This window comes from Phlebotomus papatasi, chromosome 3, assembly GCF_024763615.1.
Source record: "Phlebotomus papatasi isolate M1 chromosome 3, Ppap_2.1, whole genome shotgun sequence".
Classification (NCBI taxonomy): Eukaryota; Metazoa; Arthropoda; class Insecta; order Diptera; family Psychodidae; genus Phlebotomus; species Phlebotomus papatasi.
The window spans coordinates 21,632,441-21,645,741 of NC_077224.1; the positions used below are offsets into that span (position 1 = coordinate 21,632,441).

The 13,301-nt window shown below is 34.7% G+C and overlaps 1 protein-coding gene across 2 annotated transcripts in view; it reads right to left on the reverse strand.

The window, feature by feature from the left end:
• Positions 1 to 60: 60 nt before the first annotated feature.
• The window catches only part of LOC129808232 (transmembrane protein 94), a 36,748-nt gene continuing 23,507 nt past the window's right edge, over positions 61 to 13,301 (reverse strand). For both annotated transcript variants that reach the window (XM_055858043.1, XM_055858042.1), the window contains exons 7-9: positions 10,367 to 11,478; positions 5,457 to 5,615; positions 61 to 340 (exon numbers count right to left, since the gene is read on the reverse strand). In XM_055858043.1, coding sequence (XP_055714018.1) covers positions 268 to 340; positions 5,457 to 5,615; positions 10,367 to 11,478 — 1,344 coding nt within the window. In that variant the 3' untranslated portion in view covers positions 61 to 267. The remainder of the gene's footprint in view (positions 341 to 5,456; positions 5,616 to 10,366; positions 11,479 to 13,301) is intronic.

The following is a 13,301-nucleotide window of genomic DNA, read 5'->3' on the forward strand; positions in this document are numbered from 1 at the left end:
TGCGCAAACTCATCCTATACTCCTGCTTTCATCCTTTTTTTTTGTTCCGAAAAAACTTCCTTACACACACGCCCCTTTATTGATGGCAAAAAATTGGTGAGACAATGATATTTTCTTTTCCTTCACTAAACTATAAAAGGCCAAAAGAAAAAAGACTCTCGATCTCTTCCTTAAAAACGACACATTTTGCAAAATATCCGTGAAATATAAAATATCTCTCTAACACTTTAATTCTTCGCCACAAAAAGGCGCTATAAAATACCAAAATTAAAAGGGCGAATTCATCCCTAATTTTGTCCCAAAATCCAATCTTGCTCTCCTCTGGTATCGATTGTTGGCTCTGCACAGAAAAAAAACCACCAAAGAAATATTCTTAATTCACAAATTCCAAAGCAAAAATATTCTTGCTTCAATTTAATTTTTAGTGTTTTATGTACTACTTTCCCCTTCAGAGTCCAATTAATCAATGAAAAGCAATGAGCAAACATCATCTTCCCATGAAATTGCTCTTGAGCCCAAGGAGGGAGTCTCTCTCTTTCTCTTTTTCACTTTATTCCCTGTTTTTCTCAAGCACATGGTGGAGGTCGTTGGTGTTTTGTCTTTCTCTCCAGAGGTACTTGAACTCAATTTACAACCAAATTACAACAAATGGTGCCGGGCTGAGCAGCTGGGATATTAGGAAGTGTCACAAGGAGGCCCAAAAAGGGACAAAAAGGGCTCAGTTAAACTCATAAAATGCCTCTCAAAATACTTACGAGGCTTTAAAATTCAATAAGATATTGGAAAATTGCTGAGAAAGGCTCAAAGTTCAATAAAAGTGTCTTATGGCCTCTACACACTAGAGAAATTTATGTCCATATTGAAGCAAATTGCCTACACTTCTGTAGAAAAAAATCGTTAAATATGTACATAAATTTCCTTAAGGCCTTTACACATTGGGAGCAATTTTCGTCAAAAATTGCATTTTTGAAGCAAATTGTCTGCACTGCTGTAGGTGGAAACGTCAAAATTCCGTGAAAATGCAATTTTTGACGAAAACTGCTCCCAATGTGTAGAGGCCCTTATAGTGTAGATGCCATTAAGGCCTCAAGAAATTGTGAGGAATTTCTATAAAAATGAAGCATTTTACTGGCCTCTACACACTAGAGAAATTTATGTCCATATTGAAAAAAATTGCCTACCCTTCTGTAGGAAAAATCGTCAAAAATGGACATAATTTTTTTAAGGCAGATTTTAAGAAGAAAATTGTCTGCACTGCTGAGGTGAAAACGTCAAAATTCTGTCAAAATGCGATTTTTGACGTAAATTGCTCTCAATGTGTAGAGGCCTTTAGATTGTAGAGGCCATTAAGGCCTCAAGACATTGTGAGGATTTTTTATCAAAATAAAGCATTTGGATGCGATTTACGTACACTTAATGGCCCCTACACACTAGATAAATTTATGTCCACATTGATGCAAATTCCCTACGCTTGTGTAAGAAAAACTCTTCAATATACACATAAAATTCTCAAGAGTGTAGAGGCCATAAAGGCTTCTACATATTGGAAGCAGTTTTTGTCAAAAATGTCTTTCTTGAAGAAAATTGTCTGAAATCCTGTAGGTGGAAACGTAAAAATTCTGTCAAAAATACAATTTTTGACGAAAATTGCTGCCAATGTGTAGAGGCCATAATGGTCTATACACACTAGTAGAAATTTCTTTTAAAAAATGCATGTTTAAATTAAATTTCCCCCATATTTGTAGGCAGAAACGTCAGATTTTTTTTAAAAAAAGGTCATTTTTGACGAATATTGCTTCTAGTGTGTAGACACCATAAGTGACCAAATTACTTAAAAACGCTTTATTTTGACGAAAACATATCACATTGTAAGAAATTTTCGTCAAAATAGAGCATTTGCATGTTGGATCAAAATTATACATTTTGACAATTACTTCTCACAATTTGCAGGTGCCATTATCTACTTCACCAAGGTGTTTACACATTTATCAGAAAATTTGTCAAAATTGAGCATGAAAAAATGCTACTGTAAAGAAAAAAAACATACTTATAGCATGTACACACTAGAAGAAATAATCGTCAAAAATTGTTTTTTTTTTAATTTTGACGTTTCTGAACACAATGATAGAGGAAACTTACTTTAAAAAGCATTTTTTAAAGCAACTGCTCCTAGTGTGTAGAGGCCTTTACAAATTGCTGAAAATTTTTGACAAAAAACCTACAATAAAAATAATTTCACAATTCCACGTAAGCCGATGTGACTCCATTTTGACTATAAATTCTTACAACGAGGCTATTATTAATTTCACCAAGGTGTCTTTATGCATTTTAAGAGAATTTTGTCAAAATTTAGCTTCAAAATATATTTTTGAAAAAAATGCCCACATTGGTAAAAACTTTTGACAAAAATCTAGATTTTTGAAGAAAATTCGTCAAAATTGAGCACCAAAAAATGCTTTTAAAAAAATGCCTACACATTAGTGAAAATTTATGAAAAAAAAATCCTAGAATAAATTAATTTCATATAAACACATCAAAATACACAATTTTGACTATAATTTCTTACAATGAGGCCAATATTCACTTCACCAAGGTGTCTTTATGCATTTATAAGGGAATTTTGTCAAAATTAGCCTTCAAAATATGTTTTTAAAAAAAATTGACCATTCATTGATAAAAACTTGACAAAAATCTAGATTTTTGAAGAAAATTCGTCAAAATTGAGCACCAAAAAATGCTCTTCAAAAGAAAAAAAATGTCTACTCATTAGTGAAAATTTATGACAAAAAACCTAGAATACATTAATTTCACATTTGCACACAAACCACATTAAAATACGCCGTTTTGACATTTTGTAATTATTTACAATGAGGCCATTATTCACTTCACCAAGGTGTATTTATGCATTTATAAGAGAATTTTGTCAAAATTTACCTTCAAAATATGTTTCTAAATAAAATTAACCATACATTGATAAAAACTTTTGACAAAAAATCTAAATTTTTGAAGAAAATTTGTCAATAGTGTGCAGATAATTTCTTGAAAAATCACTCTCATTCAAGGTATTTCTCATCAAAGATTTAAAGGCCTCTACACATTGAAAGCAATTTTCGTCAAAAATTGCATTTTTGAAAGAATTTTGACGTTTGCACCTATAATTGTGCAGACGTTTTCCTTCAAGCAATTTTTGACGAAAATGTTTCAATTTCATGTTTTCGTTCATTTTTTTTTAACAGACTGAACAGGGAAAACCGGGGCCGATTACACAAAATTTAGGTAGATTTTCAAAAGCATGATTATATTTCTAAAGTGATTCGCTCAATGCTTTTTTCCATTTTTTCTAAGGCAAATTTATAACATTCTATTATTTAATTTTGTTCCCGATCCCGATTAATTCCGGGTTTTCCCTGTTAAAGTCCTCTACACATTAGAAGCAAATTGCGTCAAAAATTGCGTTTCGAAGGAGATTGCCTACAGAAACGTCAAAATTCTGTCAGATATGAAATTTTTGACGGAAATTGTTCGTAAAGGCGGCCTCTACAAATTGGGAATAATTTTTTTTCAAAAATTGCATTTTTGACAGAATTTTGACGTTTGCACCTACAGTAGTGCCAATGATTTCTTCAAAAAAGAAATTGTTGACGAAAACTGCTCTGAGAACTGCTATACAAAATATATCAGTCACTTTTTACAGAATTTTTTAAAGAAACTTCTGTCGAAATGAGCATAAAAGTGTTGCTTAAAAACTGCCTACACGTTAATGATGGGAATTTTTGACAAAATGCTGGATTTTTTTAGTAGAAAATTTGCCTAATGAATAGGCAAATCATTATTCAATTCGAGGTATTTTTATCAAAAATTATACTTAAAAAATGACCTGCTACATAAAACACATCAAAACCATTTTTGACACAGTTTTTGAAGAAAATTATGTCAAAATGCGCAGAAAAGTGTTCTTGATAAAGAAGCCTAAACATTAATCTTGAGAAAATGTTAAAATTTTGGAAAAAATTGAACTAGTTTGTAGGAAATGTCTTTAAAAATGATTATCCAGGATTCGAGATTGTTTTTCCAATTCGATTTAGAGATTGAATCACAGATTTTTCGATCAAAATTTCCAAAAAAAAATACAAAATAGGAGTATTTTTCTAAAGATACTATTTCTATGTGTAACTCGACCAGGCTTTGGAGCAATATTTCACCCTATTCTTCCTCTAGAAATTGTTGGAAGTTATTCAATTTTGTTGGAAGTTATTCAAATTTCTGTTTATTCTTGAGGAGTCTTCCAAGGAAAAACGAAAGAAGGAAATTGAGGGAGTCTTTGGCATTTTTAATTACTAGGTCACTCAAATCAATCAAGATAATAGACGTTAATAAAACTAGAGGTACTTGAGTTACTCAAAATCTATTACTTGAGCCCTCAGAAGTCTCTTAGGACTTTCGAAAATTTCTGGAGGAGTTCCCTTAAAGCTCAGTTGGATTCCATCGGACACATCTAAAAAAACACTTATTCTTTTCCTCCAGAGAAACGACAAGATTACATTAAAAACAATCCTAAGCGTCAGAAACTTGGGCAATGCTAGCAAACCTAGCAAACTATCAAAAATTTTTGAAGTAAAATCAATGCAATATGGACATATTTTTCTTCAAAAATTATCATCAAATAATTTTTGATGAAAATTGCTCCAATATGCGTAGAAAAGTTCAGAATGAATCAAAATGGTAAATATTACATTTTTTAAATAGATTGAAATTATACCAGATTCACTATCAAATAACCTTCAAGTAACCTTTATAATTTAAAAAAAGCCCTGGTCCTTTACGGATTTGAACCAGGGAAATTTGTATGAATCTCAGAATTTAGGGTTCCAATACGGGATCCCGGGATCCCGAAATCCCGGGATTTCAGCCTTTTTTTGGATCGGGATTAATCCCGGGATCGATGCATTGATAAAACGGGATTTCGAAATCCGGAAATTCCTAAATATTACGATCCCAAATAATCTTAAAAATCTAATCCAAACATGATAAAATTGTTTGAAAAAAATGCTCCTCTCTATTAACCTTTTGACCTTGGAAAAACCTAAATAACAAAGTATTGAAGATTATTCAAATGAAATTGGGATAAAATTATTTTTAAAACGTCCATATTCATTTTCAAGTATAGTGATGCCTTTAAAGTTTCCTCCTCAAATATAATTAAATCAAACTGCCCTGTTTTCCTTCATCTCAATATAAATTCCAATCCCTCCTCAAGTACCACCATTTCATGGATGAAAAGAGAAGATAATAAGTGATCATCGCATTGTCCCACATTCGATTTATCACAGCCACTTGAGCCGTGTGTTCGGAAATTGAATTTTCTGTCCCCTCATCGACAAACTCGAGAAACCCGGGATGAGAAATGAGACTCCCCCTTTCATTGCATGGAACACATAAAATTACTGTGTACTCACTTGATCTCCTCTCGCTTGATGAGTTCAACAATCCCCAAGACGACAAGTGTCGAGGCAAAGAGAAAGACGACACTGGGCCACTTTGTTGCCAAAATAGGCGCAAAATCATCTTCATCCATGAGAACTTGGGCCAGCAAAAGGACACTGTGGAGAGTTAAACTGCGGAGAAAGTGGAAAAAGGCATTTGGCGGAATATTCAATGAAGAAAATCAGGAAGACAGTAGCGAACCTAGGGGAAAAATGACAGGAGGACTACGGGAAAAGACAACTCGAAATCTATCAAGGATACAATTTGTTATAGGGGATCTCAGTGGCGCAATAGGCTTAGGCAAGTGGAGAAAATTCCTCCGGCTCTCCTTGGAAAATCTCCGGCAATATGGTACAGAAAAACGGGGATTTTTCTTAAATAAATCCCGGGGAACTTCTCAAGAATGGCGAGGAAAACCAAAAGATTGTATCCAGAAATATACCCGTGAACTCCCGTGAAAAAATCAGGGGTTGGAAAATCTAGGGGACTTTTCTCAAAGAAATCCCTAGGACCTCTTCGAGAAAGGTCGGAAAAACTAGAGGATAATTCTCAGGAAAATCCTTGGGAAAACCATAAAAAATCCCCACACTTTTTCTTTCCTTTTTTGATTTTTTCTTTTATTATTTCTTATCTTTATTTCTCTTTCTTTGACCTTTTTGTTAATCTCAGTTGATGATTTGTATGTATGGTACTCCCTCACACAGCGGCTTGAATCCCCTATTCATTTATAAAATATTCGATGATTTATATGAACCTTGCAACCAGAAAACCATCTCGCCCGAAGTATAAGCTTAACTTTTACAGAATTTCCTCTAGGACTTTTCCCTGAACTCGACACGGAATTTTCATGTATCTCCTGAAGGAATTTTTCGTCTTTCTGGGAGAATCTTCCCCTCGATTTCCCTGGAATATCTTCGAAAATTGTTTGGAAAATTCGAAGACTTTTCCTCGGAAAATTTGGAGGAATCCTCTGGGAATGGCCAGGAAATTTTCCCAATCACTGAAAGCAACTGAAAGGAAATTTCCCTTTAAATCCCCAAGAATGCCGGTAGAAACTTCCGCAGAAAATCTCCCTTAGAATTCATCGGGAATTGACTAGGACCCAGCCAAATTTCCCGAGGGAATTTTTAAGGAAAATTCTCCAAGGGAATTTAGGAGATCTCTTTGGGAATTAACACCTTAGCGGGGTAATTTTTCCAGATTCCACCCTCATTCTCGTTGTTGAAATCGACTGAGATTCTACGGAGGAAAACCCTGACGTAAAAATCGAAACTTCGGTGGAAAATCCTGGAGAACGATAATGGAAACTCCACATAAAAATTTCTCTAGGAATTCTATTAGAATTCTCTAAGAGGTTACCATGTATCCCCAAAGAAGAAAATTCCAATGAAAATCTTTATTTCTTGGGAAATTTCCACTCTTTAGTTGGTAATTTCTCGAGCAATTCCACTCCAAGCCCTAAGATTGGTAATCTTGAAGACTTGTGGAGGAGAATTCCTTTGGTACCTGATGAAATTTCTATAGAGAATCCCCTGATGAAATTTCCTTCGGGAGGATTTTTTATGGGGAAAACTCCGGGAGAATGGAAGAAGCATCCACGTTTCGAGGAAGGTGCTCCTAGGCGATCTACGATCAGCAAATTTTTCCAACGCGGAATATACGACAACATGATTGAAATGTAATAAATGTAATCCCGATACGATTAATAATAATTAGTTACAGACTCAAAGCTTGAAAGGAAAATGGGGTAAATGAAGAAGATCATGTTAACGAGCCTTTGGTCAACTAATGGGGGGGATCCTCGAAGTTCATGAGTCGCTATCTTTAACTGTTTGCCCTCTAGAGCTGTTTTTGAGAAAACATATTAAGAAAAGTGATCCCTAGACGTGAAACTTGGAAATTTTAAAGCGCTAAAATATTTTTTGATGCTTTTGCAGTGGAATAGTCAAAATCATCTGACCAAAGTGTAATAATAAAATCATAAAATAATGGTGGCAACATTCCATAGACGAAATGAGACCTTCCCGGAAGGGGAGTTCGGAACATCCATTATTGTTTTTCCTTGTACAAGATGAGATTGTCAGTCCCATGCCGCGTGAAATCAAGTGCAGTGCAGCTCAATGGATGCAATTCGAACACATGTAACGCCAGAAAAATTCCTGGTGACCTAAAGGGATTCGAACCTGAGACACTTGCATCATAGAGCGAGTGGTCTACCACTTGACCCATTGAGTGCTCTGACCGATCTCGGGTTCAAATCTAGCTCGTGTCAATTTTTTTCTTTTTTTCCAGATCTTATTTTTACTCGTTTTTCATACTTTGTAAGAATCCGATTTCAGCTAAACCGTTTTCCGAAGATTTAGATCGTCGTGATACACCTTAGTCACACTTATTATTATTAATCGTACCGAGACATTTTGTTTGCTATTACAATGCAATCATTGCAATGCGCCCCGTGTTGGAAGAATCTGCTGATCGTAGATAAGCACGCTTGAACGCTTGAACGCTTCTTCCGTGCTCCTGAAGATTTTTGGGCAGAGGCGGTGCATTTTATTACGCTTTATCACATGTGAAAATGTATTTTTTCTACATTTAGAAAAACAATCGAATAAAACTTACTCGAATCGATGTTAAATTAACTCTTTTTTGTTGAGATTTTCGATTAACTATATTTTAGAGTTGATTTTACTACTATTTAAGTGTAATATTCGGAAGAGTTGTTTTAACTCTTTTGTCGAGTGTAAATAGCTCTTTTTAAGACTGAAAATAACTCTTTTTAAGAGTTAAAATAACTCGTTTCAAAAGTTAAAAAAAATATTTTTTAGAGTTGATATAACTCTTTTAAAGCCCAAAATGGATAGATTTTGCAATTTTATGCTTTTTTTATTTCATCGTTTTCTTTATAATTATTTTCTTGACCTCAAGTTCCTTATGTTGCGAGCAAAATGTCTTCATGAAACACTTTAAGGGATATTTCTAGTTGATGTTCCATATGAACTTTGTCACACGAGAATCTTCTTGACTGAAGTATATTCTTAAAACAAAAACACTTAAGCATATACTTCAATCAAGATGAAATTTTCCATGGAAAAAGAGTAATAATTACATCGATATTCGACGATATTCGACGATCTCGCACAAAAAGTTGTTTCAACTCTATTTACTAAAATTTACAGCAAAAAAGAGTAACCATTACATCGATATTTTTCGAGTTAATTCAACTCGGCGATAGAATTGTTTCAACTTTACAGTTTTTTCTTAGTGTATACATGCAGTTGCTTGCACCGGACTCAAACTCACAGCTGTGAGAGTCGAGTCAGAGTCAACGGTCTTGCCTATTGCGCCAGTGAGATCCCTTAGTCACAGTACCTTTCTTGAGATCATTAAACTCGGTATCAAATCTAGGCTCTGACTATCTTGTATTTCTTTTTTTAATTGAAGAGGTGACAAGGGCTTTTCGCAGAAGGCCCTATTCTATTCTAAAATGGGTTTAGCTTGAATTATTTAAAAACAAATTACTCTTCCCGTCTTTTCACTTCATCTTTTTGGGTTTTTTAGCATATCGTTCCTCTTCTCTGACTTAAAGCGATCTTCTTTCTTATTCTCTCTTTTTACAGTTTAGCTCTAACAATTTCGGCTCGGTCTCGAAGCTGTCATCAGTGCCGAAATCGGCATCAGACCGAGCCGAAAGCTTTGGGAAAGAGTTGCCATATTTCTAAAAGTGACTCCCCTTTCCGACGAATTCCAGTTCCTTTCTACTAAATTTCCTTAACGTCGGTTTTCTTTACAATGATAAAATTTTACTTTTTGGACCTATTTTCTCACGAAATTTTTATCACACCAGTAGCGTACCTTGAGGGGTGCGGAAGGGGCGGCCCGCCCCTAATAAAAAGACTCAGAGACAATGGGGCGCCCCTCTGGTTCTCAAAAAGCACTTTTCCCTTACATTTTTGCAAGATTTCTAGTTGAAATAAAAAGGGACACTTTAAATTCCTTCACAGGCTTTCTGGGGGCGCTAAGTTTTTTTTTTGCAGGGCTTTCTTGGCGCCCTTGGCCTTTAAAATACATTTTTCCCTTATAATCTTTCAAGATTTCGAGTTGAAATAAAAAAAAATACTTTAAAATTTTAAGTCAAGATTGTTTTGAAAAGCATATGAGTTATTCTAAGCATAAGATGGTCCAGATTGTGCATAAAACTCGCACTTCTCATATATTGATAAAACATGCACAGCTAAGCATAAGACGGTTTACAATGTACCGAAGATACGCACAGTTTAATTACAAAATATATAAGTTTGTGCTAAAAACCGGTATAGATCAATTAGAAAATTGTTAAGTTTGTGCTGACAACACGCACAGACTAAGTACAAAACGCTCAAGATCGTATTGACGATCTGCACAGCTCACGCATAAAACTGTACCTAGGTATAAGTACCTAGCTCACGTATAAGTACCTAGGTACGCCACTGTATCACACTCGAATTCTTGGCCACATCCGTTGCCAGATTTGTCGTGTTTATTGATGATCCAAATAGAACACGGATATTTAGAGATCACTTGATCAAGTGACCAGAAATATTACTGTCACTCTGATGTTACAATAAACTCACCACTAATACTATTCACCACACGATGTACACAATGACTCTTGAAAAAATCAATTCCCAGTAAAAAATCGGTTCATAACCGATTGGAACCGATTGATAATTATTTGGGAATCCAAGACCTTTCAAATAAATAAAATTTTATCCAAATCGGTCGAGAAATACGTTTTTTCAGAGCTGATTCACACTTTAACTTTGAAAAATGGGAGGGGCAAATAAGAAAAAGCGGGAAACAACCTAGGTTCGCCACCATGAGGGAGAAAATAGGATAGACTTACATCATTGTTGTGCAGATAACCCACATGGAGTTTGAAAAGGGATTTCGCCTCCAAAGCAGATGACCACGATGGACAAAACTCGAAGAGATAACAACAAAATGAACAATGATGCCGTAGAGGGTGAAATATCTCACCAGCTGCTCATCATCGCTCGAACTGTCCCCATGATCGGGCAGGAAGGTAAATGGATGTCCTAGGAAGGCGCATGTGAAGGCAAACGTGATTCCAATTGATGGCAGGAATTTGCAGCAGTAGCACCAAAAGACAAAAAGACAGAGATTCCTGTCCACCTTCGATTTGCGCCACGTTGCCTTTTGCATGGTATCCGGATCGGCGGGAGTTCTCGTCAATGTTAACGATATCAACGGGATGATGACAATCATGAGGTAGATGAGGGTAAGTGGTGGAAAAATTGGTTGGAGACTGACAAAAGCACTAAGTGTGTTCACCACAGCCAAGGAACAGAGGCAACACATGAGGAATTGCAGACAATTCCACACTCCAACAGTCACACGTCGTGACAGCTCAATTAGTGCCACAATCGACAGAGGATCATCCCTGGAAATGGCTATTGAGCACGGAAGTGAATTTAGCAATCGACTGAGGTAAATTGGCGAGATCACGGCATTTCTATTGTACTGCTTCGGTGGCAACCATTTGGCCAGACGACTCTTGTAACTCCCTGTACTCTGACTCACCAGATTTGTCTCCACGTACGCCGGAAAGTCTTGACAAACCTGCGGATAGAATGGCTCAATGCCAATACTGCAGTCAGCCTGAAGAAAAATCTCAGCATTTGTGGCATTTGCCGATGATCCCAGGCACACAACAATCTCCCCATACGACTGCATAATTCCCAGCATCTCTCGTGTGGCATCGGCCGAACAATCCGTAAAGAGAGATACCAAGAGTGGAACATTGTCCACCTTCTCCAAATGCGGTCGAATGTTCTCAATTCCTCGTGGAAGTTTTGCCTTGTTCGTATTCCACAGAACAGCCGGACCACTGTGCTCAGTGGAATCGGTCAGGCAACTCAGGGATTGAGTAGGATTGCCCTGATTGTCGCAGGCCAGCGTTGAGTCATTTGACAAATGTCTCCCTGTTTCATCCATCTACAAATGTGCCCCAAACCAAAAAAAATCCCATATTTAACCCTGAATCATCAAAACCAGGTTAGGTTATGCAAAATGTGAGGTTATGATATAGAAAAGCATGTTTTCCTTATTTAATTCTTTGCAATTCAAAAGAAACCAATGAATGCTCTCTAAAAAAACTCGGAATCCTTAAAATTTACAAAAGTTTAGAAAAATGAGGTTATGTTCTGGCACTTTCATTTTCATCTGGATATTGTACCCTTTTAAATAGGGAATAAATTTAATTCAGACTCATTTTTATACCATAAAACATAATGGTCACAAATAAAAATCATAATGCAACAACATTGGAAAATTTTGTAAAATGAGAGGTTATGTTAAAAAAAATATATCACAGTTTTCTTCTTTGTGTAATAAACTGATGAAGACTTTTTGATCAATTAGAATAAAAATCAAATAATCAAAACTATCAGTTCTATTTAGATTTAGACATTAAAGTCGGTTATAAACATTTCAAATATTTTGAGCTTAAGTTACTAAAAATTTACTTTACGCAAATTAAAGAAAGTCTAATAAATCTGCAATAATCACAACAAATAAATCGTAGTTTCATAATTCTCAAGAAATAATCAAAATTCTTTAAATTCGAGAATAAAAGGCTAATATTGTTTGAGGTTATGAATGTATAGAAAAAATGAGGTTATGTTCTGGCACTTTCATTTTCACCTGGATATTCTACCCTTTTAGTAAGTGAATAAATTTAATTCACACTCATTTTTATACCAGAAAACACTATGGGGACAAATAAAAATCATAATGCAAAAAATTGGAAAATTTTGTAAAATGTGAGGTTATGTTAAACAAAATATAACTGTTTTCTTATTTGTGTAATTAAGTGATGAACAATTTTTTAATCATATAATAAAATACAAAAATAAAAATTAAATAATCAAAAGTATCAGTCGTATTTAGACATTAAAATAGGTTATAAATATTTAAGATATTTTGAGGTTAAGTTACTAAAAATTTACTTTGCGCGAATTAAAGAAAGCCTAATAAATCTGCAATAATCACAAAAAGTATAACGTAGTTTGATAAATAATTCCCACGAAATAATTAATAATAATAAAATTATTATTATTATTATTAAAAGTGGTCAGCAAAAAAATTAAATTTGATCAGCAAATAATTCGAAATGATCAGAAAAAAATTTCAATTTTGCCAGCAAAAAGAAAAATTTTGTCAGTAAAGTTAAATCTGGTCAGTAAAAACTTCAAATTGATCAGTAGATATATTCGAGTTGATCAGTGAGAAATAAAAAAAGTGATCAGCAAAAAATCAAAAATTAGCAGCAAAAAATAAAAATTGGTCAGTAAAAAACAATAAACTTTCTTTAAATTAAAACTCATCTCTAATCAAGCTACTGCTCCTTTTTAATTTTTTGCTGACCACTTTTTGTTTCTTACTGACCAATTTTTATTTTTTACTGCTAATTTTTAATTTTTTGCTGATTACTTTTTTTATTTTTCACTGATCAACTCGAATATTGCTTCTGCTCATTTTAGGTGTGATTCCTTTTAATCACACCTATTGTAATCTTCGGATTTTCTCAAAGTGCTCCGATCGAGCTGAAATTCACAGGGTATATGTTTTGAACATCCCTGATGCCGAAAATCATAAGCCGGCAATTTCGGGTAAGGCCGGCCGGTCGGCCATCCGTAGTACGCAATATCTCTGATTTGGAAAGAGATATCTTCATTTTTTTTTAATATCTACTCGCGCGTACGATGATTTCTGTGTAATTAGTTTTTTGAAAAACAGGTCCTAAACCGGTTAAAAAA